This window comes from Corticium candelabrum, chromosome 18 (genome assembly GCF_963422355.1).
Source record: "Corticium candelabrum chromosome 18, ooCorCand1.1, whole genome shotgun sequence".
Classification (NCBI taxonomy): domain Eukaryota; kingdom Metazoa; phylum Porifera; class Homoscleromorpha; order Homosclerophorida; family Plakinidae; genus Corticium; species Corticium candelabrum.
This window is the reverse complement of record NC_085102.1, coordinates 4,807,700-4,829,265: the sequence shown is the minus strand read 5'-3', so window position 1 is coordinate 4,829,265 and position 21,566 is coordinate 4,807,700. Positions and strand designations below refer to the sequence as shown.

The 21,566-nt window shown below is 42.0% G+C and overlaps 3 protein-coding genes and 2 pseudogenes across 4 annotated transcripts; 2 read left to right on the top strand and 3 right to left on the bottom strand.

Moving 5' to 3' along the window:
• Nucleotides 1–951: 951 nt before the first annotated feature.
• LOC134194143 (Golgi SNAP receptor complex member 2-like) lies at nt 952–5,287 on the bottom strand. Its single transcript, XM_062663050.1, has 5 exons — nt 5,121–5,287; nt 4,887–5,051; nt 3,229–3,307; nt 3,108–3,161; nt 952–2,004 (listed from the first exon to the last, which is right to left on the bottom strand). The coding sequence occupies exons 1-5, from the start codon at nt 5,147–5,149 to the stop codon at nt 1,990–1,992; spliced, it is 342 nt and encodes a 113-aa protein (XP_062519034.1). The 5' UTR covers nt 5,150–5,287; the 3' UTR covers nt 952–1,989.
• Nucleotides 5,288–5,527: 240 nt separating this feature from the next.
• On the bottom strand, nt 5,528–7,167 carry LOC134194140 (collagen alpha-1(XXI) chain-like). The gene has a single exon (XM_062663047.1). It carries the CDS (start codon nt 7,085–7,087, stop codon nt 5,780–5,782), a length of 1,308 nt encoding a protein of 435 aa, XP_062519031.1. The 5' UTR covers nt 7,088–7,167; the 3' UTR covers nt 5,528–5,779.
• A 214-nt stretch (nt 7,168–7,381) lies between these two features.
• Nucleotides 7,382–10,962, top strand: LOC134194142 (disco-interacting protein 2 homolog C-like; annotated as a pseudogene).
• A 3,076-nt stretch (nt 10,963–14,038) lies between these two features.
• Nucleotides 14,039–15,650, top strand: LOC134193732 (oocyte zinc finger protein XlCOF7.1-like; annotated as a pseudogene).
• A 4,338-nt stretch (nt 15,651–19,988) lies between these two features.
• LOC134194001 (collagen alpha-1(XVII) chain-like) lies at nt 19,989–21,498 on the bottom strand. Of its 2 annotated transcripts, none has more exons than XM_062662889.1 (2): nt 21,273–21,498; nt 19,989–21,211 (listed from the first exon to the last, which is right to left on the bottom strand). In XM_062662889.1, the coding sequence occupies exon 2, from the start codon at nt 21,177–21,179 to the stop codon at nt 20,181–20,183; it is 999 nt and encodes a 332-aa protein (XP_062518873.1). In that variant the 5' UTR covers nt 21,180–21,211; nt 21,273–21,498; the 3' UTR covers nt 19,989–20,180. The 2 variants fall into 2 exon arrangements, with proteins under 2 accessions (XP_062518873.1, XP_062518874.1); XM_062662890.1 differs by having other exon boundaries at nt 19,989–21,207.
• Nucleotides 21,499–21,566: the final 68 nt, after the last annotated feature.

Below are 21,566 nucleotides of genomic sequence, written 5' to 3'. Positions count from 1 at the left end.
GTCAAGTTTACTAACTGTAACGATGACTTCCTTTTTTCTTTCTTTCTGTCTTTTGTTTACACACTGTTAGTTGTGTACTTATATACCATCTATAAATATTTTTAATTTTTATAATTAGTGTCTGGTGGTTGCAGTAGGTTTGCACCATACTGTTGTTCTTGCAGATTGGAAAAATATAAAACAGCTTGTCTGTTCATCCATCCATCTGTCTATAAATATGTATGTCCGTCTGTCTGTCTGTCTGTCTGGCTGGCTGTCTGTGTATGTCCAATCTTGTTCCAACTCTTAGTTTTCTAAGAACTGGCTAATAGCTATCTTAAAGCAAGCTTCGCTTTTAGCACTTGATGATGTCACTTTTACATGATACATGAACATAAACCATCTGTCTGTCTGTCTGTCCGTATGTATGTATATCTACACGGACCTGCAGCGGCCTACCACCAGTGTGTGTCGGGACAGTAGGTGGCGCTACTGTTCCCAAAGAAAACCCACAAAGCTCGTTGACAGTACTGTGACATGACGAGTACAGGCCGCCATCAAATATGCCTGCGCTAACTTGAGGTCATACGCCTCGATGCTGATCCATGTATCACGATCTATGGTCTTGGATTATGCTCTGTTGTGACGCGATGACAAAGACAACAGGCTTGTTGTCGTGCTCTTTGGTCGTGGGGTTACAGCAGTATAGTACTGTGGTGTACTTTATGGCAGGAATGAAGGCCCATCAGTCATTCTCTGGCAAACCACTGCATCCTCGTTGCTTGCATGCTTGTTGCAGCTCCTGCCCCAGTATGTACTTGGTAATCTAGGACGAGAGAGTGGGTCTGATATTATGAAAGTCTTACTCACTATAAACCATTCTATGCGCAGGTTCTGCTCTGTTGTCATCACTGAATCAGTGGACAACCATCATCATGATCATGTATGTATGTATGTATGTTTGTATGTATGTATGTATGTATATGTATGTCCATCTTTCTGTCTCAATACATATATTTTCCATTATCAAACGTTTACATCATGAGCAACCTAACACTAACACAACAAGACCATTACTGTCCTAAAGCATACAAACTACACTGAGTACAATACATTTCGATGTTCTAATCTCGCTATGCTAATGAGTTTGTCAAAGACAACTTTTGCATTGCAATGTTGTAGTGTCACTGAAATGATTGATCACCACTTGTTCTTGAAGTCGGTCTCATTTTGTTTTCCTTCATCATCTCTTGCACTCTTTGCCAGCTTGTTCACCCCAACGGCCAAAATGTTTGAAGCAAGAGGAAGGACCAATGGGCAGGACCTTCTGGCAGCAGCTCAGAATTAAACTTTGCCTCTTTCTTCTCCCGTTTCATTGCTGCTACTTCTTCTCTGGAGGCTGCCTTCACTGAGTCCAAACACCATGGATGAGCCAACAACACATCTAATTCAATGTCTGCACCTGAATCTGGGTCATAAACGAGGATGTCTGACCTCTTGTCACTGTTGACATACCGGTATTGTGGCTCTAGTTTGTGCGACAAGTTGAGTTGTGAGTGTGCACTGGACCACCGCCAGTCTTACAAGTGATTAGATGGTATCCTTGGATGTCCAGTTCCTTGCCATAATCACAATTGCTCGATGTCTGTCTGTAAACATGTATGTATGTCTGTCTGTCAGTTGTCTGTCTGCCTGTCTATCCGTCCGTCTGTCCGTCAGTCTGTCTGTTTGATTGTCTGTCTTAATACATATATTTCATACATTAAAACTAGTACAATCACACTAAACTGTAAATAAACAAACAAGCCCGCAGGCCCTGCGTTAAAACTAACTTGTCTGTCTGTCTGTCTGTCAATACAGTTGCTTTAAATATCAGCCCAATTCATTAAGAATTAACATTCCAACAGCTGTCTGTCACACATGATCGAGAGTCAGACTTAGCTATTGGTGTCTCTTGCAAGATGAGATTTTATTGGCACCTAATCCACATATCATGTGACTGGCAAGAAATCAAATCTCACAGATCTACAAGTCACAAGAAAACCATAAAAATCAAGTGTGTGTGTGTGTGTGTGTGTGTGTGTGTGTGTGTGTGTGTGTGTGTGTGTGTGTGTGTGTGTGTGTGTGTGTGTGACTCGATGGGACTAGGAGCTTCAACATACTACCAATGCTGATCTTCGACGAAGATGGGGCATGTAAATCTGATGTCTGACGTCCTTCATCACCGCCACCTTCAGTGGTTAGGACATGTTGCTCGAATGCCTGCAATCAGATTACCAAAGAAACTATTATTTGGGTGGCTGTCACATTCTAGACCAGCTCAGGGGTCTGCCCCAGATGGAAAGACAGGATCCAGGCTGACGTAAAGTTGTTAAAACTAGAGAATTGGTATCAACTGGCACAGCAACATCCAGAATGGTGAGCTTCATGTCAGGCTGTGAACTTACACGTACCTCTACTGAACAATCCTTTCCATGTGCTGTGTGTTGCCGCTCCTTTCGCAGTCATTCAGGTGAGAAACGGCACAAGTGGATTGTGGAACGCCAACTGCCTCTGTGTGAACAACCAGGTGCAGTGCAACGAGCCAAGTGTCATCGATGGCTGGAAAGTAGGGGTGGACTGGCAATACATAAATGTTTAAATGTGTCTTCTTCTTCTTCTTTGACTATGTCATCATCATTGACTCTATTATCAATCCGGTCATCATCACTTGCCTCCACTGATTGTACCTCAAGTCGGATACCAGAGCCTGATAGGACATGCTGTTGCTGCCATTGTAGTCAATGTGGACGGTGCTTCAAATCCAAGCCAGGATTCCAAAGGCATAACTGTCATCATGGCAAACGCTGTTCAGAAAAAGACAGCAGTCAACTTCCCCTGTCTTGCAACATGTGGATGACGTTTCCGGTGGTTCAAAGACATACAGAGACATAAGTGCAGATAGTAACTACCTCGTGTTTCAGCTCTGTCCGTATATGGGCGGCGTGGCCAGACACTGGCAGCTGTAGTCAAGTCAAGTCAAGTGTGTGTGTGTGTGTGTGTGTGTGTGTGTGTGTGTGTGTGTGTGTGTGTGTGTGTGTGTGTGTGTGTGTGTGTGTGTGTGTGTGTGTGTGTGTGTACATCCATACATTTGCTGTAAATCTCCTTGACAACAATTCATTCCTATTGTGCTCTTCCTTTTCCTATCACAACATCACGCTGCATCCAACACGACATTTCAATTACTCTTTATTGTGTACATCTTCATACCTTGAGCCGCTGTTTCTGTTGGAATGTCCTAAGAGTACTATGTAGATAGTGACAATCATATGACAATTGTTCAACTCGTCTGTACAAGAAACAAATTCATTTAACCACAAATAATCAACCCAATTGTGCAACCCATTTAAATGTTTTAGACAAAGTATACATACATGGTATACAAACATATTACGTATTATTAGTTTGTAAACTAGTTTGTCAGTCTGTAGCTTGTTGGTCCATCTGTCTGTACATATGCATGATGATGATATGCTTCATGCATCCGTCTGTCTGTCTGTATATGTCCAATCTTGTTATGACTCTAAAGCCCTGTCCACACTTTTAGACCAGAATGGATTGCAATCGAATTGCAATCCTGCTGATCACGATCCAATCAGGATAGCGAGCATCCACACTGCACTTTGAAAATGCTACTTCCGTCTCATTTTCAGTGTCATGTGACTGATGACCGATGTGTAGGTGTGGGGTCTTTGCTTGTGAAAGCGTTGATAGAGCGACATAAAGTGAGCAAGAACAAACACAAGTAAAGAGGGTTAGATGTTCCAACTACACACGTAGCTTATGTAGACGTAACGCCCACTATTTCTAATTGGATTCAACCAATCGCAATCGAAACCACCTCTTGACGTGGATTGGGTTTATCGAGATCCAGTTGCCACTGTGGACAGGGCTTTAGTCTTCTATGAACTGGCTAACAGCTATTTTTAAAGCAAGCTTTGCTTTCTACAATTGACAATGTCACTTTACATAATCTTCTTTATCTTCTCTTCTCTATATCTATAAAAGTCTGATCTGTCTGTCTGTCTGTCTGTCTGTAACATCAATCACGGCAAAACTGCCAGGCTGATCTCCACGAAACCATGCATGAAGACTGCGTTCCACACCACAATGCAAACGGACACTTCAGTATTTAGACTATTTAGACAGTCCCTTCTCTAGGAGACGACCCCCAAGTGAAATCTCGCGAGGACGTGACCACGGTGCAACTTCGAATTTACAATCTCCATCCACATGCCACGAGAATATGTTTCATACCTGGGTTTCGCTCTACCGGCGGTATCGAGTGTATTCTGTACTAGCCGACGCAAGTGAGTCATGAATGGAGAGACACATGACCAACGTGGATTATATCAACAGGCTATACAGACAGAATAGCAACTGCGGCATCAAGAGCTGTGGAGGCACATGACCAACGTGGATATCGACAGCCTTTTATTCTGATAATGCCCGCACATGCTACATCAGCAACAGCAGGATTGCTTTCATGCCTCAAACGGTAACAGTTATGGTTAAAAGACATTTCTGCGTACACAATAACGTAAGAAAGGCTGAAGCACCTCTTAATTCATATGTCTAGAGACATCAAAGACATAAGGGCAATAACATAATAATTAATTTGCTTGGGCATCTTACGTATTTCGTAGGGGCTAATATGTGTTGTTTTTAATAAGTAGGCTAGGTAAAAATACGCAACCCTAGCTGCACCTGTCTAATGTTACCCGGGCAACGCCGGGTTGTGATGCTAGTATCCAATAAACCATCTCTATGTCTGTCCGTCTATCTGTTTGTCTGTCTGTCCGTCCGTCCGTCTGTCTGTCTGTCTATCTACCCATCTACCATCCCTCCTCTCATTCCACAAATCTCACAGTTTGGCGCTCTGCTTCCTGGAAGGTGGTTCTTTAGCGACCATCTGCTCCAACCTCTGAATATCAGAGAACAACTCCTCTAATTTACCCTCAATTTCCTGCTCAAGTTGAGGCAAATACGAGTGCCCTAGAGATGATATGTGACTCTGAACTTCCATCAACAATCTGCAAACACAAACAAAAATCTGAGGTCGCAAGAATAAAACGAAATACGAAATTAGTTTTGTTGTTTACTTGTTCGCTTTTTGATATAATGATTCCATTGACGAAAGGCAGAGGAAGACGGTCACAACGAATAGAACATCAACGAGCTACGTTGGCAGTACGGGTTATAAAATTAGTAAAATACCCAGATAAATACAATTCCCGGATATCTAGTAACATTTTGATTATTTATTATGTTGTGAGCATGTAAATAGAAATTTGAGGATAAGTGTAAATTAGAAAACAGAATCTCCTAAAGGTAAGTATGCAATTAATAAAAACTAATTAACATTATTGATTATTTAAATTACAATAAATATATAATTAATTAATTGATCAAATTTATTTTATTATAAATATTTTGTTGGTTACTATGTATAACAGTTAATCCTTAAATTAATTAAATGTAACTACACGTGATCTAACATATAACAATTTATCTATTGCTACACCGGTAAATATTGTTCTTAACTGTAGACAGCAAACCACATTTCTGCTCACAAACTGTGTATGTTTAGAACAAAATTTCCATCTAGCAGCACATCATACTGTATGCAGCAATCCTACACAACAAGCAGCTGTTACAACAATCATTCTTAGCAGACACTTGTCTAGTCAGAGAAGAATAGATACACACAAAAATGTAAAGATAAGTACATGTGATGGTTTTGATAAAGGAAACTTGTTCTTCACTGTCCTCGAGCACAGTAAGCGTAATGGCAAACTGGAGTGTTAGGTAAGTTGTATATGTAATACTGTCCACAGTTGATCACTTCAACACTAGTCTGCACCAAACAACAATTACCGTTCCAACTAAAGCAAACTGTTCTTGAAATTTTTTGACCAATTAGATTTGGGTGAGATCCTTTTAACCATCCTGATCCATGAGTTCCACAGTAGCGAGCAGATGTGCACTTCTCTGGCATAGCTCCACCTATTGTAGGACTGAATGAATGCCAGCCTGGTGTGAAACCATGTTGATTGGTTGGATGACTTGTATAATCACAGTGAAGAGTTGTCTTAGAATAATGCTCAGATGTTTGTCTCCAAGTTTCATTTAAAACACGATGATTCCATGATAAACATTGACTGGGTAGACCAAACAATTGATGTAAATCCTGCTCATCCCCTTTCATTCCTTTGTTTCCTTTCATTCCTTTTCCTCCTTGTAACCCAATCTCCCCCTTTCCACCCTTCCCTCCTTTAAAACCAGGATATCCTCGTTCACCTTTGTCTCCTTCTTCTCCTTTTTCTCCTCGAGGACCCAAACTTCCTTGCAGTCCACCGACTCCTCTCTCTCCTCTTCCTCCTTTCTCTCCTTTCTCTCCACTCACTCCCATGTCTCCTTTCCTACCTGCTATTCCACGTGGACCCTGTTTACCTGCTGATCCTTTACTGCCAGGTTCACCATTCCTTCCCGCCTCGCCTTTTTTTCCAGCTGCTCCTGGCAATCCAATTGAACCATCTCTACCTGGTAGACCATCTTTTCCTGACAAACCTGGCAATCCAATTGGACCGTCCCTTCCTGGCAAACCTGGCAATCCAGTTGAACCATCTTTTCCTCGCAAACCGTCTCTACCTGGCAAACCTGGCAATCCGTCTCTTCCTGGTTGACCTGGTATACAAATTGCTGATTGTGGTTTGCACATCTGTTTGATGAATGACCCAAATACGTGTGCAATGTTGATTGTAACTTGTGACGACTGACTGGGAGATTGTTCCGACCTCTTCCCTCTTTCTCCTCCATACTCAGACAACGTCTCATAAACCTGCTTCATTTCCTCTTTTTCTACTTGAAGTTCCTGCAAGTCCAACTGCAACTTCTCTACGCTTTTCTCAAATCTTTTCTCCTGAACACTGAGCTTCCACAACAGAAAACCGCTAAACACAAAATTGCCCACAACTAACGATAGAAACAACGCAATCGTCCATCTGCCGCTTGGGCCACAATTTCCTTGCAAAACTTTACAACTCTCGTCCACTTCGCTGCTGCTCATTGCATGCGCTATCGTCGTCGTTCTCTTACTAGACTCGTAGGTACCCAGTCCTCTCTTCACGCACGTCACTGAGTGTGCAATCAAAGCGATGCAGTGCGCATGTCCGACCTTGACGCACCTTTAATTAATATTAATTCGAGATCGAGAAAAATACTAACATTTTACTATAGACAAAAAATTAATGTAACCTGCTAGAACAGAAGCTTGTATAAGTGCACGCTAAAATGTAGAACACGCGCCTTTTATTTCATATCCGGGATACCATTTACATGTCCCGTATGTACAATTTTGTGTGCGTGTTTTTCTACTCTGTTCTGTGTTCTTGTCCCTATGTGGGGTAGCATGAGTTACAGTCAGATGTCCAAACAGCTTGTGACCTATCATGGCGACTCAGACAAGGAGGATGCGAACCCGAAGCAAAAATCAGTGACGACAGCGAACCGGACAATTCCGAAGTCGCGTCGGCCAGCGCCAGTCCGATTCTGTAGACTTGGTCTGCCTGGCTCAACAGCAACTGGTCGTGGCATCATGTCGATTACAGGACTCAGTTATGGAGTCGTTCGAGTAGAAGAGGAGAACTCGATGTCGTCTCTGACTTTACAAGACTGTGGCACAGTACTTCCAGGAGGTAATCGATGTAATTGGTTTGTTGCTTGCAAGAATGAAAAAATATAATGTTTTATTCATTTGGATGTCTTTATGTTTGTTTGCTTGTCTGTCTGTCTGTCTGTCTGTCAATTTCATGTCTGTTTGTCTGTGTGTTTGTCTGTCTGTTTGTCTGTCTGTCCGTTTGCTTGTTTGTCTGTCTCTGTTTATCTGTCTGTCTACATATCAAGTCGTGCAGTTACAATCCATCTGCATTTATTGCATGTTCAATACCTTCTCTAGTCTCTTCTATATCTAGCCATACTAACTCCTTCCATGTCACTTTACAGCAAAAGTTGCCATAGTGAAGCTGGAAGGTCCTCCCTATTTGTGCCAAACGGACGAAGTCGGTGAGCTCTGTGTGAGTTCACAATACACGGGAACAAGCTATTGGGGTCTGGCTGGAAAGTCAACGAACGTGTTCAAGGTATGTGTACTGATCTGGTGATTGTGAGACGTTGGGATGGATTGTGATTGTGGTAATAGGTTCAACCGCTGGCTTCGAATGGTCAGCCGCATTCAATGAGTTTTTGTATGTTCAAACGGGATTGCTTGGATTTCTTGGACCGGTGAGTTGGTTTGAGAGGATTGGTGGAGTGTGTGAAATGTGTGACACACACACACACACACACACACACACACACACACACACACACACACACACACACACACACACTTGTCACTCACTCAAGCAAATTATCAATTTTTTGTTTGTTTGTCTGTTTGTTTAGATAATTAATATTAATTAATTAAATTTTACAATTTATTTTTAATTAATTACTTATTGACATTCATTGAAACAGATCACTTGTCTGAGACGATTTGAACATCCAACTAACCAAATTGTGTGTATGATATTAGGGAGGTCTTATTTTCATTTGTGGTCGTTTCGATGGTCTGATGAAAATCCAAGGCCGTCGGCACAATACGGACGACCTCATTGCAACCGTTCTCGCTGTTGAACCTCACAAATTTGTATACAGACAGAGGCATGGGATACGTAGTGTGCACATGTAATACACACGGGTGTGTGATTGTTGCTCATTTGTGTTGCAGGATTGCCGTGTTTTCTCTCACTGTGCTGCACGACGAACGAGTGGTTATTGTAGCCAAACAAAGACCCAGCTGCTCGGAGGATGAGGTGAGTTATTGATATTAATTAAGCTACGAGCATAAAAGAAGGACACCACATTAAGTGGTGGACTGCCTTGCGAGAAGCTCACTCTAAACGGACTGAATTGACTTCCGGTCTGTCTGTCCATATGTCATTATCTATGTAAGTTTGTAAGCGTGTGTTACGCTAGAGGATTAGTTGAGCCAGTCAGCAGTCATTTTGTGACGCGAAGAGTAGGTGATGTAACAATAGCATATCGGTGTGAATCACTCTCAGGAATTTGTTGAGCCAATCAGCAGTCCATTGGGACACCAACAATGGGTGACGTAACAATCCCACGCATTATGACAGAAAGCTGAGATGTCATATCCATAGTAAAAACGTTAATAAGGTCAAACCGTTGTCAAACTGAGAAGCGCAGAGTAAAGTTCAGGTAATAGTTGTACACGTCTGTTACTTTTTTTACTGAAGAATCGCAAAACAAACGAATTTATCGTTCTTCAAGAAGCCAAGCGAAGGTCCCATGGACCCATGCATGCATGCACACGACCAACATGCATCGCATCATCCGCGATCTTCAAGAGAGCAAATATGTTTTAGAGCGTGTTCACACCGACATCTGGACTAACTATGATTATGCTAACTATGATTAGGCCAACATTAACGCAAGTGTGTTTACACCACTAACTATTTTTGATTAGTAAGTCACGTGGGCACGTGAGTGTAATTAGCCTTGACAGTTTTCTTTGGTCATATCCGGCAGGAATTTGCGTGAATTGTCTTGACGAATCCATTTATTTAGGTTTTGAAGAGGGAAACATTTAGTTTGCTTTTTCTGGCAGCTCCTTTAGGAACAACAGGAAGTTGTCACGTGTACAGGCACACACGTAGTAGACATCTGCCTGTACTTCTGTATACGTCGCCATGTTGTTGAAGAATGTGCTCATAAGGACCCGGATACAGAGGGCTCCCGTTGTGTCATTGGTCTCTTATGTGCGGGAGGGCGATGACCCAAGCAGTGAGAGTGAAGATTTTTGACGGAAAAATGGTGAGTTGATTTTAAAGCAAATAAGCAAATTTAATTAAATATTTATTTACAATAATATTAATAAAATAAATAAATTAATATATTAGTTGTTAGTCTAGTTGCTAATTTTATATTAATTTAATTTTATTAATATCAATTTATAAATTAAATTAATTTATTTGTGATAGCCAGACTAGATAATACACTTGAACACTACAAATGATGAGCAGGACAGACAGACAGACAGGAAGCTGACAAATCAATGGCACAGACAAACGAGACATACAAGTCAAACCTTCTCAAACTCTGCATTTCACATTGCGTAACACCAACATGTTTTTCTGTAGTCCAACGACCATCCCACAAGTCACATTCTCTATCCACTTCAAGATGACATCGAAGGTACATCCCCGTTCAGTAGCGACTCTCCCCTCCCCCCAGGGGCACCAACCACCGACAACCCGACAAAATCCCACCGTCCACCTCGTGTCAACCTACCACCGGCTCCTTCCAGACAATGCAAACCCGAGTTACAATCCAAGATAACTAATTTATTGAAAAAGCAAAGACAGAGAAACATACGACTGAACGAGAGCGTACAGAAATGGAACGACTTCCGCAATCCAAGTTTTTATGAAAAACTTGTCAGTCAGGCTGTCGAGCTTGTTTGACTGTCTGTAAGTTATTTGTCCGTCTGTCTGAACATATGCCTGATGATCACTACGTGGATGGTGGACAAACATCTCTAGACTCTATACAATATACATTGGCTTTTGTGGTCTGTTAAACAGCCTTAGTTTGGACTGTATAGAAAAATTGTATCCAAGTTAAGATCCTCTTACATTAGATCTGCAAGACAATCTCTCATATGTTTTTCGCAATCTGGTGCAACAAACATTCCACTGTTTGAGTCAAGTTTACTAACTGTAACGATGACTTCCTTTTTTCTTTTTTCTGTCTTTTGTTACACACTGTTAGTTGTGTACTTATGTACCGTCTATAAATATTTTTATTTTTTATAATTAGTGTCTGGTAGTTGCAGTAGGTTTGCACCATACTGTTGTTCTATGGAGGAAACGGCCACATGTACAGTTGCAGATTAGAAAATATAAAACAGCTTGTCTGTTCATCCATCCACCTGTCTGTCTGTAAATATGTATGTCCATCTGTCTGTCTGTCTGTGTATGTCCAATCTTGTTCCAACTCTTAGTCTCCTAAGAACTGGCAAATATCTATTTTAAAGCAAGCTTTGCTTTTTACACTTGATGATGTCACTTTTACATGATACATGAACATAAACCATCTGTCTGTCTGTCTGTCTGTCTGTCTGTCTATCTGTATGTATGTATGTATATCTATGTATCTGTATGTCTCAGGGCAAAGCTGCATGCTACTGTGCGTGTCCACAGGTGGTGGATAGTGCAACAACCCTCAGATATGAGGGCCAGCTGTGATACAGTATAAGCAGAAAACCATTCTAATGAATGATTTTTTTCTGATGGATAAGCAGTCATGGATCTACAGTGGCAGTACCACCAGGGTGTGGCAGGACAGTAGGTGGCACTACTGTTCCCAAAGAAAACCCACAAAGCTCGTTGACAGTACTGTGACATGGCGAGTACAGGCCGCCATCAAATAATCCTGCGCTAACTTGAGGTCATACGCCTCGGTGCTGACCCAGGTATCACGATCTATGGTCTTCGATTATGCTCTGTTGTGATGCAATGACAAAGACAACAGGCTTTTTGTCGTGCTCTTTGGTCGTGGGGTTACAGCAGTATAGTACTGTGGTGTACTTTATGGCAGAAATGAAGGCCCATCAGTCATTCTTTGGCAAACCACTGCATCCTAGTTGCTTGCATGCTTGTTGCAGCTCCTGCCCCAGTATGTACTTGGTAATGTAGGACGAGAGAGTGGGTCTGATATTGTGCAAGTCTTACTCACTATAAACCATTCTATGCGCAGGTTCTGCTTTGTCCATCTCTCCTTGTACTTTACTCATTATCTCCCTATCTTATATCACTCTCATTGACCGGTTGTCATCACTGCAATTCGTGGACAACCATCATCATGATCATGTATTTACGTCCGTAAGTACGTCTGTCTGTCTGTACATATGTATGTCCATCTTTCTGTCTCCATACATATATTTTCCATTTAAATCAAACGTTTACATCATGAGCAACCTAACAATAACACAACAAGACCATTACTGTCCTAAAGCATACAAACTACACTGAGCACAATACATTTCGACGTTTTAATCTCGCTATGCTAATGAGTTTGTCCTAGACAACTTTTGCATTGCAACGTTGTAGTGTCACTGAAATGATTGATCACCACTTGTTCTTGAAGTCGGTCTCATTTCGTTTTCCTTCATCATCTCTTGCACTCTTTGCCAGCTTGTTCACCCCAACGGCCAAAATGTTGGAAAACAAGAGGAATGACCAATGGGCAGGACCCTTCTGGGAGCAGCTCAGAATTATACTTTGCCTCTTTCTTCTCCTCCCATTTCATTGCTGCTACTCCTTCTTCTCTGGAGGCTGCCTTCACTGAGTCCAAACACCATGGATGAGCCAACGACACATCTAATTCAATGTCTGCACCTGAATCTTGGTCATAAACGAGGATGTCCGACCTCTTGTCACTGTTGACATACCGGTATTGTGGCTCTAGTTTGTGCGACAAGTTGAGTTGAGAAAGGCAGTTAGACCATGCTGACACAATTGAGTTGTGAGTGTGCACTGGACCACCCCCAGTCTTACAAGTGATTAGATGGTATCTTTGGATGTCCAGTTTCTTGCCACAATTACAACAACTGCTCGATGGCATTCTGTAGGTTGATTGATCTCTTGACAAACTTGAGCCCGTTCTCTGTCTGTCTGTCTGTCAATAAATATATTTGCATATTGCAACTGCTAGTACAGGCTAAATATTGTCCAGCGACAGCAAAGCAATTAATGATCTACTGTACCAATTGTTTGTAATAAGAGTCTAAATCTGATTTACTAGTTCTAGCAAGTCTACACAGTTTTCTTGACATCACCCGGGGCATTACATCGCTGTAGAACTACAGAAACAGCTTGACGCCAGAGAGACTTGAATTCAGTGCTGTTCTTGCAGTCGTATTCATCCACAGACAGTTCAGACAGGTGACAAAGAAACTTGATGGTGTGCTCACCCCATCTCCCATAATGTTCAAACACTAGAGGTGTCCCAGTTTGAGCCATTTCCAAATATGTCTACTTCCTTTCCATATTTCTGCAATTTTACCATTTCTCTCATTCGTGTGGCTTCTCTGTCTCCTTCAGCTGCTCTAAGTAGTATGTCAGCATTCCACGGATGAGCAACAGATGTATCTAATTCAAGATCTCTGCCGTTATTAGAATCAAATGCTATGATGTCAGGACGTGACTCTGTGCCGTCATACAGATCTCTAGGCTCTCTTCGATAAGTCGTATTCACCTCTTGCAGATAATCACACCAGACACTAACAATGGAGTTGTGGGACCAAATGGGCCCTCCACCAGACTTACATGTCAATAGGTGAAACCCTTCCCTGTCAATATTTCTTCCATACTCATATTTCTCAACACAGAAGCAAGTATATCACACCCCAACTGCAGTCTTGTTGCTAGACAAAAGTCCTAGAGTTAAGCGCAAACTTTGATGAGGTTGGAATGCTATTAAGCCATGCTCCTGCCCATCTACCTAGCAGAGAACTGACACGTGCAGCCTGTCTTGTTGATCGAGGATGTTATCTGTCTGCCTGTCTGTCTGCCTATCTGTATGTCTGTCTGTTGTCTGTCTGTCTGTCTGTCGAAACAGCTGCTTTAAATATCAGCCCAATGCACTAGAAATTAACATTCCCACAGCTGTCTGTCACACATGATCAAGAGTCAGACTTAGCTATTGGTGTCTCCTGCAAGATGATATTTCATTGGTATCTAATCCACATATCATGTGACTGGCAAGAAATCAAATCTCACAGATCCACAAGTCACAAGAAAACCATACAAATCAAGTGTGTGTGTGTGTGTGTGTGTGTGTGTGTGTGTGTGTGTGTGTGTGTGTGTGTGTGTGTGTGTGTGTGTGTGTGTGACCCGCATAATTTCCTTAAGCAAGAAACTAACACACATATGCTTCTCTCGACTCAGGAGTATAAATGAGTAGGGTAATCCGGGGCAACTCCGTGAGTATCTAACCCTGTTCGAGCGTGAAGCGTCTTACCTCCAGTTTAGGGTTTGAATCTCTTCTACTATTAGTAAACTACTTGACGTAGGATTATGAGTTCCATAGCAAGTCAATTGCTACTTGAATGGACATCCGGGACGGCGAAGCTACAACAAAAACGCCTCCTACACCGCACAGCAACTTCCTAGGGTACAGAGAAAGATCTAATAGGTATGCCTTATTTTTCAATACCACAGTAGATGCAGTAAAGAAACGTACTCAAGCAAGCAATAGTTACAACCATTCGTAAGTCGTAAGTTGCCTGTCACAAAGTTGCCCCACCCACAAGATTAGCAGCGTCGACGAAAGTCCCGAATTATCTCAAGAACGATTAAGATTTCAGAGATGGTCACCCACATGCTGATTGGCAGAAGGCTACTGCTCCATACGGTAGTAAGATCAAGCGACTACAACACTCCTACGTAGTAATATACGGGCGTGTATCAAATTACTCACGGAGTTACCCCGGTTTACCCTACCTGGTCATTGACTGCGGTCCTAAGTGGCCATCAGCTGTGACATGACATCAACCACTGGGGTCCTGGTGAGACTTCGGGTGCTCACACCACAGTTGGCTTCACAAGTCGGTGCTCCTACGAGTGCCTGGCCTGGCTCCAGGAGTTTGCTAGCGCAGGCCCAGAGTTCCCTGAGTAGCACAAAGGGCCCAGCTTAACAGCTGGGAGCGTGACCTATGAGAGGCAGCTCCTGACATTTAGGATTTTTTAGACATGTGACTTGATGGGACCAGGAGCTTCAACATACCACCAATACTGATCTTTGACAAAGATGGGGAGATGTAGTCTGATGTCTGACGTCCTTCATCACCACCGCCTTCAGTGGTTAGGACATGTTGCTCGAATGACTGCAATTAGATTACCAAAGAAACTATTATTTGGATGGCTGTCACATTCTAGACCAGCTCAGGGGTCAGCCCCAGATGGAAAGACAGGATCCAGGCTGACTTGAAGTTGTTAAAACTAGAGAATTGGTATCACCTGGCACAGCAATGTCCAGAATGGCAAGCTTCATGTCAGGATGAAGTTACACGTACCTCTACTGAACGATCATTTTCATGTGCTGTGTGTTGCCGCTACTTTCGGAGTCATTCAGGTATGAAACGGCACAAGTGGATTGTGGAATGCCAACTGCCTCTGTGTGAACAACCAGGCGCAGTGCAATGTGCCAAGTGTCATCGGTGGCTGAGAAGTAGGAGTGGACTGGCAATACATAAATGTTTGAATGTGTCTTCTTCTTCTTCTTTGACTATGTCATCATCATCGACTCTATTATCGATCCGGTCATCATCACTTGCCTCCACTGATTGTACCTCAAGTCGGATACCGGAACCTGATAGGACATGCTGTTGCTGCCATTGTAGTCAATGTGGACGGTGCTTCAAATCCAAGCCAGGATTCCAACGGCATAACTGTCATCGTGGCAAACGCTGTTCAGAAAAAGACAGCAGTCAACTTCCCCTGTCTTGCACATGTGGAAGACGTTTGCAGTGGCTGAAGAACATACAGAGACATAAGTGCACACAGTAACTACCTCGTCTCTCAGCTCTCCCCATATATAGAGTGGCGTGGCAGACACTGGCCGCTGTAGTCAAGTCAAGTGTGAGTGTGTGTGTGTGTGTGTGTGTGTGTGTGTGTGTGTGTGTGTGTGTGTGTGTGTGTGTGTGTGTGTGTGTGTGTGTTGTGTGTGTACATCCATACATTTGCTGTAAATCTCCTTGACAACAATTCATTCCTATCGTGCTCTTCCTTTTCCTATCACAACATCATGCTGCATCCAACACGACGTTTCAATTACTCCTTATTGTGTACATCTCCATACCTTGAGCCGCTGTTTCTGTTGGAACGTCCTAAGAGTACTATGTAGATGCTGACAATCATATGACAATTGTTCAACTCGTCTGTACAAGAAACAAATTCCTTTAACTACAAATAATCAACCAAATTGTGCAACCCATTTAAATGTTGTGGGGAAAGTATACATACATGGTATACAAACATATTACGTATTATTAGTCTGTAAGCTTGTTTGTCTGTCTGTCTGTACACATGGCATAGGCATGACGATATGCTTCCTATATGGTCAGTTGGTGGATGGTGGACAAACGTCAATACAATATACATTGGCTATTGCAGGGCATAGCACGACCTCTAGAAATGGGAGGAAAAACTTACAATGCTATGGAATACGCCCACTTCTTATTACTTTGTACTTATCCACACACTACATATCCTTACATGCATACCCAGGCAGACCCACAGTGTACATAGTTAACTACCTACCTGCATGCAAACACCTGCTTGAATTGTGTCTACTTTAACATAAAACTGTGTATGCACGTCTGCTAGAAGAATTGACAAAGACAAGACCAGGCAAACCGAATGCAAGCCTGCATAATGCTATCGGTAGCTAAGTATAGACCGTATGCTTGTGTCTAGCCAAAATACCCATATACAAGATAGAAATCAAATGCAGATGTTCTAACTAAGCGTCGCTTATAAGTTTGATCAATTAATTAATATAATAACAAATTCCTTTGTCCATTAAATTTAAATTTGTATTACATGGACATGTGACTCACACGTGAAGGATTGCTATCCCGATATTAAAACCCATTTCCAAGCATTACGTGTCTAAAGTCCACAAATTTTAAGACCACGCCTACAAATAATGGGGGCGGGGCTATAGCCAGGTCTAGCCCATTCCACGCTACTAAAAGAGTACACCCCTGGCTCTTGTCTAGTTTAGACTGTGTAGAATACAGACGTATTACTGCAGGGGCATATTGTGACCTCTAGAAATGGGAATAGACTTCACGCTGCTACAGGACACGCCCACTTCTTACTGACTTTTAATTAACTGATATGTTAAATCAGTGGCGTATCCAGACTGGAAAAAAGGTGATGCAAACTTGGACAATTTAGGGAGGTTTCACTAAAAGTTTGTGAATACCATAGTATACATTAATGTCTCATTACCACATGAATTTGATATCTACAATGTACTTAGTATCATGGTATATTATATGTGTACTCATGAGGAACACAAAACATACATTAATTATGTCCTGTATGTTTAAGAAAGACATTCTGAGAGGTTGTGTCCAGCACCACAGTGCATTTCCAAGCATGACGTATTTAAAGTCCAGAAATTTTAAGACCACGCCTACAAATGATGGGTGGCTATAGCTCGGTCTAGCCCATGCCACGTTATGCCCCTCATTACTCTAACCCTAGTGCATGCGTGTCTAGAGCATCTCTTGGCAAGTTAAGATCATCATTTCTTCCTCTCTTACATTAGATCTACACGACAATCCTCGTATGTTTTTTGTGATCTCATGCCAAAGCCATTCCACTGTTTGAGTCAAGTTTACTGACTGTAACAATGATTTCCTCTTTTTCTTTGTTTCTCTTCACATTGTCTTTTGTTTACATGCTCTTAGCTGTGTACTTATATATTCATAAATAATTAGTGTCTGGTGGTTGCAGTAGGTTTGCACCATACTGTTGTTATATGTATGCAAGGACCACATGTGCCCTTGTAGATAGGAAGGATATAAAACAGTTTGTCTGTTCATCCATCTGTCTGTCTTTGTCTGTCTGTGTACATCCAATCTTGTTATGACTCTTAGAGCATGTTCACACCAACATCTGGACTAACTATGATTAGGCCAACATTAGCACAAGCGCGTTCACACCGCTAGCTATGATTAGGAAGTCACATGGGCATGTGAGTGTAATTAACCCGGACAGTTTTCATCCGTCATATCCGGCAAGGATTCGCATGAATTGTCTTGACGAATCCATTGCTTTAGGTTTTGAAGAGGGAAACATTAGTTTGCTTTCTCCAGCAGCTCCTTCAGGGACGGCAGGAAGCTGTCACAGGCATGTAGTACACACCTATATGCGCTTCCATATACATCACCATGTTGTTGCTGCATTTGTATGTTTAAACATACAACACCACACCAGAAACATCAGCGGCATGATCTTCTTGTATACTACCTCACGTGCCAACTAACTAATGCGGTTGTAATGCTACTCTTTATGGCATTAGAATGGCGTTACACAAATCATGATTAAATAAGACTCAGTGTGGAAAATAACAGTAGGACATAGGACAATGATCCACCAAATGTGTTGTTTGTCCGACCAAATACTCCACCAGTGTTAGGACGTGTTTGGGCAAAACATCCATCCATATGCATACTTGTCTCTTAGCATGTGATAGCCTTTCCAATGGTGTAACTGTTAATTTCATGAAATTAGGTGCCTCCTAGCATGCTTTATCCAGAGAAAACTTCAGCTGCCTTTAACGCCTTTCTCCCTTGGAAGTTGGTTGTAACAAAATTACATGCAAAATGGCTGCAGTAGGGGTGGGACTTAATTAGACATGTAACACTATACAAGAATGTCCTACTTAAGCTCAACCTGTCCGAGCCAAAATAATTCCCTATTTTCCACACTGAATACTGGTGTGAACAGTGGCCTTAGTGACTAGGCCTGGTGTAAACACACTCTTATAGCCCGTTCACACTAGCGTTTGTAACTGTGCCAGCACGGTGCGCCACAGTTTGGTTCGGCTTCACTTCGCAGTGTGAACGCCAGCTAAACCGAACCGAACCAAACCAAACCGTGTTGAGCTGGCTCATCTCAAGCTACCGTGCCACCACGGTTCGGTTCGGTAGTCCAGTGGAAAATCGTCTCTGAGACCCCGGTGTTGTACATCTCACTGCGATGGACTGCTGAGATGCCAATTAAAACAGGACAATCGCATCTTGCCTACGATCCATCACAAGAACTATCCGGATATGCATGGTTAGCTGAATACACGCCCACTTTCTTTGACTACGCACTCTCAGCGCGCTTTCAGCCTTTGGCAGTGTGAACGCAGGCCAACACGGTTAGCTGACGCGGTTCGGTTCGGTTTGGCTCGCGATCGATTAGGCTACATAACCATGCCAGTGTGAACAAGCTATTAGTCTTCTAAGAACTGGCGAATAGCTATTCTTAAAGCAAGCTTTGCCTGTTACACTTGACAATGTCACTTTACATGATATCTGTATCCATGTATGTATGTATGTACGTTTGTCTGTCTGTATATATGTTACGTATGACCGTCCGTCTGTCTGTCTGTCTATCTACCCATCTATCATCCCTCCTCTCATTCCACAAATCTCACAGTTTGGCGCTCTGCTTCCTGGAAGGTGGTTCTTTAGCGACCATCTGCTCCAACCTCTGAATATCAGAGAACAACTCCTCTAATTTACCCTCAATTTCCTGCTCAAGTTGAGGCGAATACGAGTGCCCTAGAGATGATATGTGACTCTCAACTTCCATCAACAATCTGCAAACACAAACAAAAATCTGAGGTCGCAAGAATAAAACGAAATACGAATTTAGTTTTGTTGTTCACTTGTTCGCTTCTTGATATAATGATTCCATTAATTAACGAAAGGCAGAGGAAGACGGTCACAAAGGCTAGAACATCAACGAGGAATGTTGGCAGAACATGTACGGGTTATAAAATTTGTAAACTGCCCGGATAATTACAATTCCCGGATTTCAAGTAACATTTGAATTATTTATTATGTTGCGAACATGTAAATAGAAATTTGAGAATAAGTTATAAATTAGAAAACAGAATCTCCTAAAGGTAAGTATGCAATTAATAAAAAACTAATTAATATTATTGATTATTTAAATTACAATAAATATATAATTAATTAATCAAATTTATTTTATTATATAACAGTTAATTCTTAAATTAATTAAATGTAACTACACGTGATCTAACATACAACAATTTATCTATTGTTACACCGGTAAATATTGTTGTTAACTGTAGACAGCAAACCACATTTCTGCTCACAAACTGTGTATGTTTATAACAAAATTTCCATCTAGCAGCACATCATACTCTATGCAGCAATCCTACACAACAAGCAGCTCTTACAACAATCATTCTTAGCAGACACTTGTCTAGTCAGAGAAGCATAGATACACACAAAAATGTAAAGATAAGTACATCTGATGGTTTTGATAAAGGAAACTTGTTCTTCACTGTCCTCGAGCACAGTAAGCAAAAGTGCAACCTGGAGTGTTAGGTAAGTTGTATATGTAATACTGTCCACAATTGATCACTTCAACACTAGTCTGCCATCTACAACAATTGCTCTCGGACCTGAAGCAAACTGTTCTTGAAATTTTTTGACCAATGACATTTGGGTGAGATCCTTTTAACCATCCTGATGCATTAGTTCCACAGTAGTATTGAGATGTGCACTTCTCTGGCATAGCTCCACCTATTGTAGGACTGAATGAATGCCAGCCTGGTGTGAAACCATGTTGATTGCCTGAACTACCTGTCTTATCACAGTGCCACGTTGTCTTAGAAACATGCTCAGATGCTTGTCTCCAAGTTTCACTTAAAACACGATGATTCCCTGGTAAACATTGACTGGGGAGATTATCCCCTTTGTTTCCTTTCGTTCCTTTGTCTCCTTTCATTCCTTTTCCTCCTTGTAACCCAATCTCCCCCTTTCCACCCTTCTGTCCTTTAAAACCAGGATATCCTCGTTCACCTTTGTCTCCTTTTCCTTTTTCTCCTTTACTGCCAGGTTCACCATCCTTTCCCGCCTCGCCATTTTTTCCAGCTGGACCTGGTAATCCAGTTGAACCATCTTTTCCTGGCAATCCGTCTTTTCCTGGTTGACCTGGTATACAAATTGCTGATTCTGGTTTGCACATCTGTTTGATGAATGACCAAAATACGTGTTCTTCCGACCTCTTCCCTCTTTCTCCTCCATACTCAGACAACGTCTCATAAACCTGCTTCATTTCCTCTTTTTCTACTTGAAGTTCCTGCAAGTCCAACTGCAACTTCTCTACGGTTTTCTCAAATCTTTTCTCCTGAACACTGAGCTTCCACAACAGAAAACCGCTAAACACAAAATTGCCCACAACTAACGATAGAAACAACGCAATCGTCCATCTGCCGGTTGGGCCACAATTTCCTTGCAAAACTTTACAACTCTCGTCCACTTCGCTGCTGCTCATTGCATGCGCTATCGTCGTCGTTCTCTTACTATCTGACCAACAGTAGATATGAGCGCGTCGATATAAAACAGCAAAAGATACGGTGAAACAGACCACGCAATGTCGTGTCCTAAAGTGATTCCGTCTCATCCACATCCAACCGTAAGATGCGAAGAACCGGCACTTCCGTTCTCCGTGATATCTTCACCAAAGTGACTGTAAACGATGCAAGAATGGCCATAACCTGATATCTACTGTATTGAACCCTTTTGTTCAAAACGAACGAACTACTTTCGTCGTTGAAGTGCAAAGCAGTCAATTGAAATCACCAATCTCAATGTGCGAGATGAACTGTCGGACGCGCGAGGCACACTGGTTCCACCTCTAGTTGTGGTGTATCTTTCTATG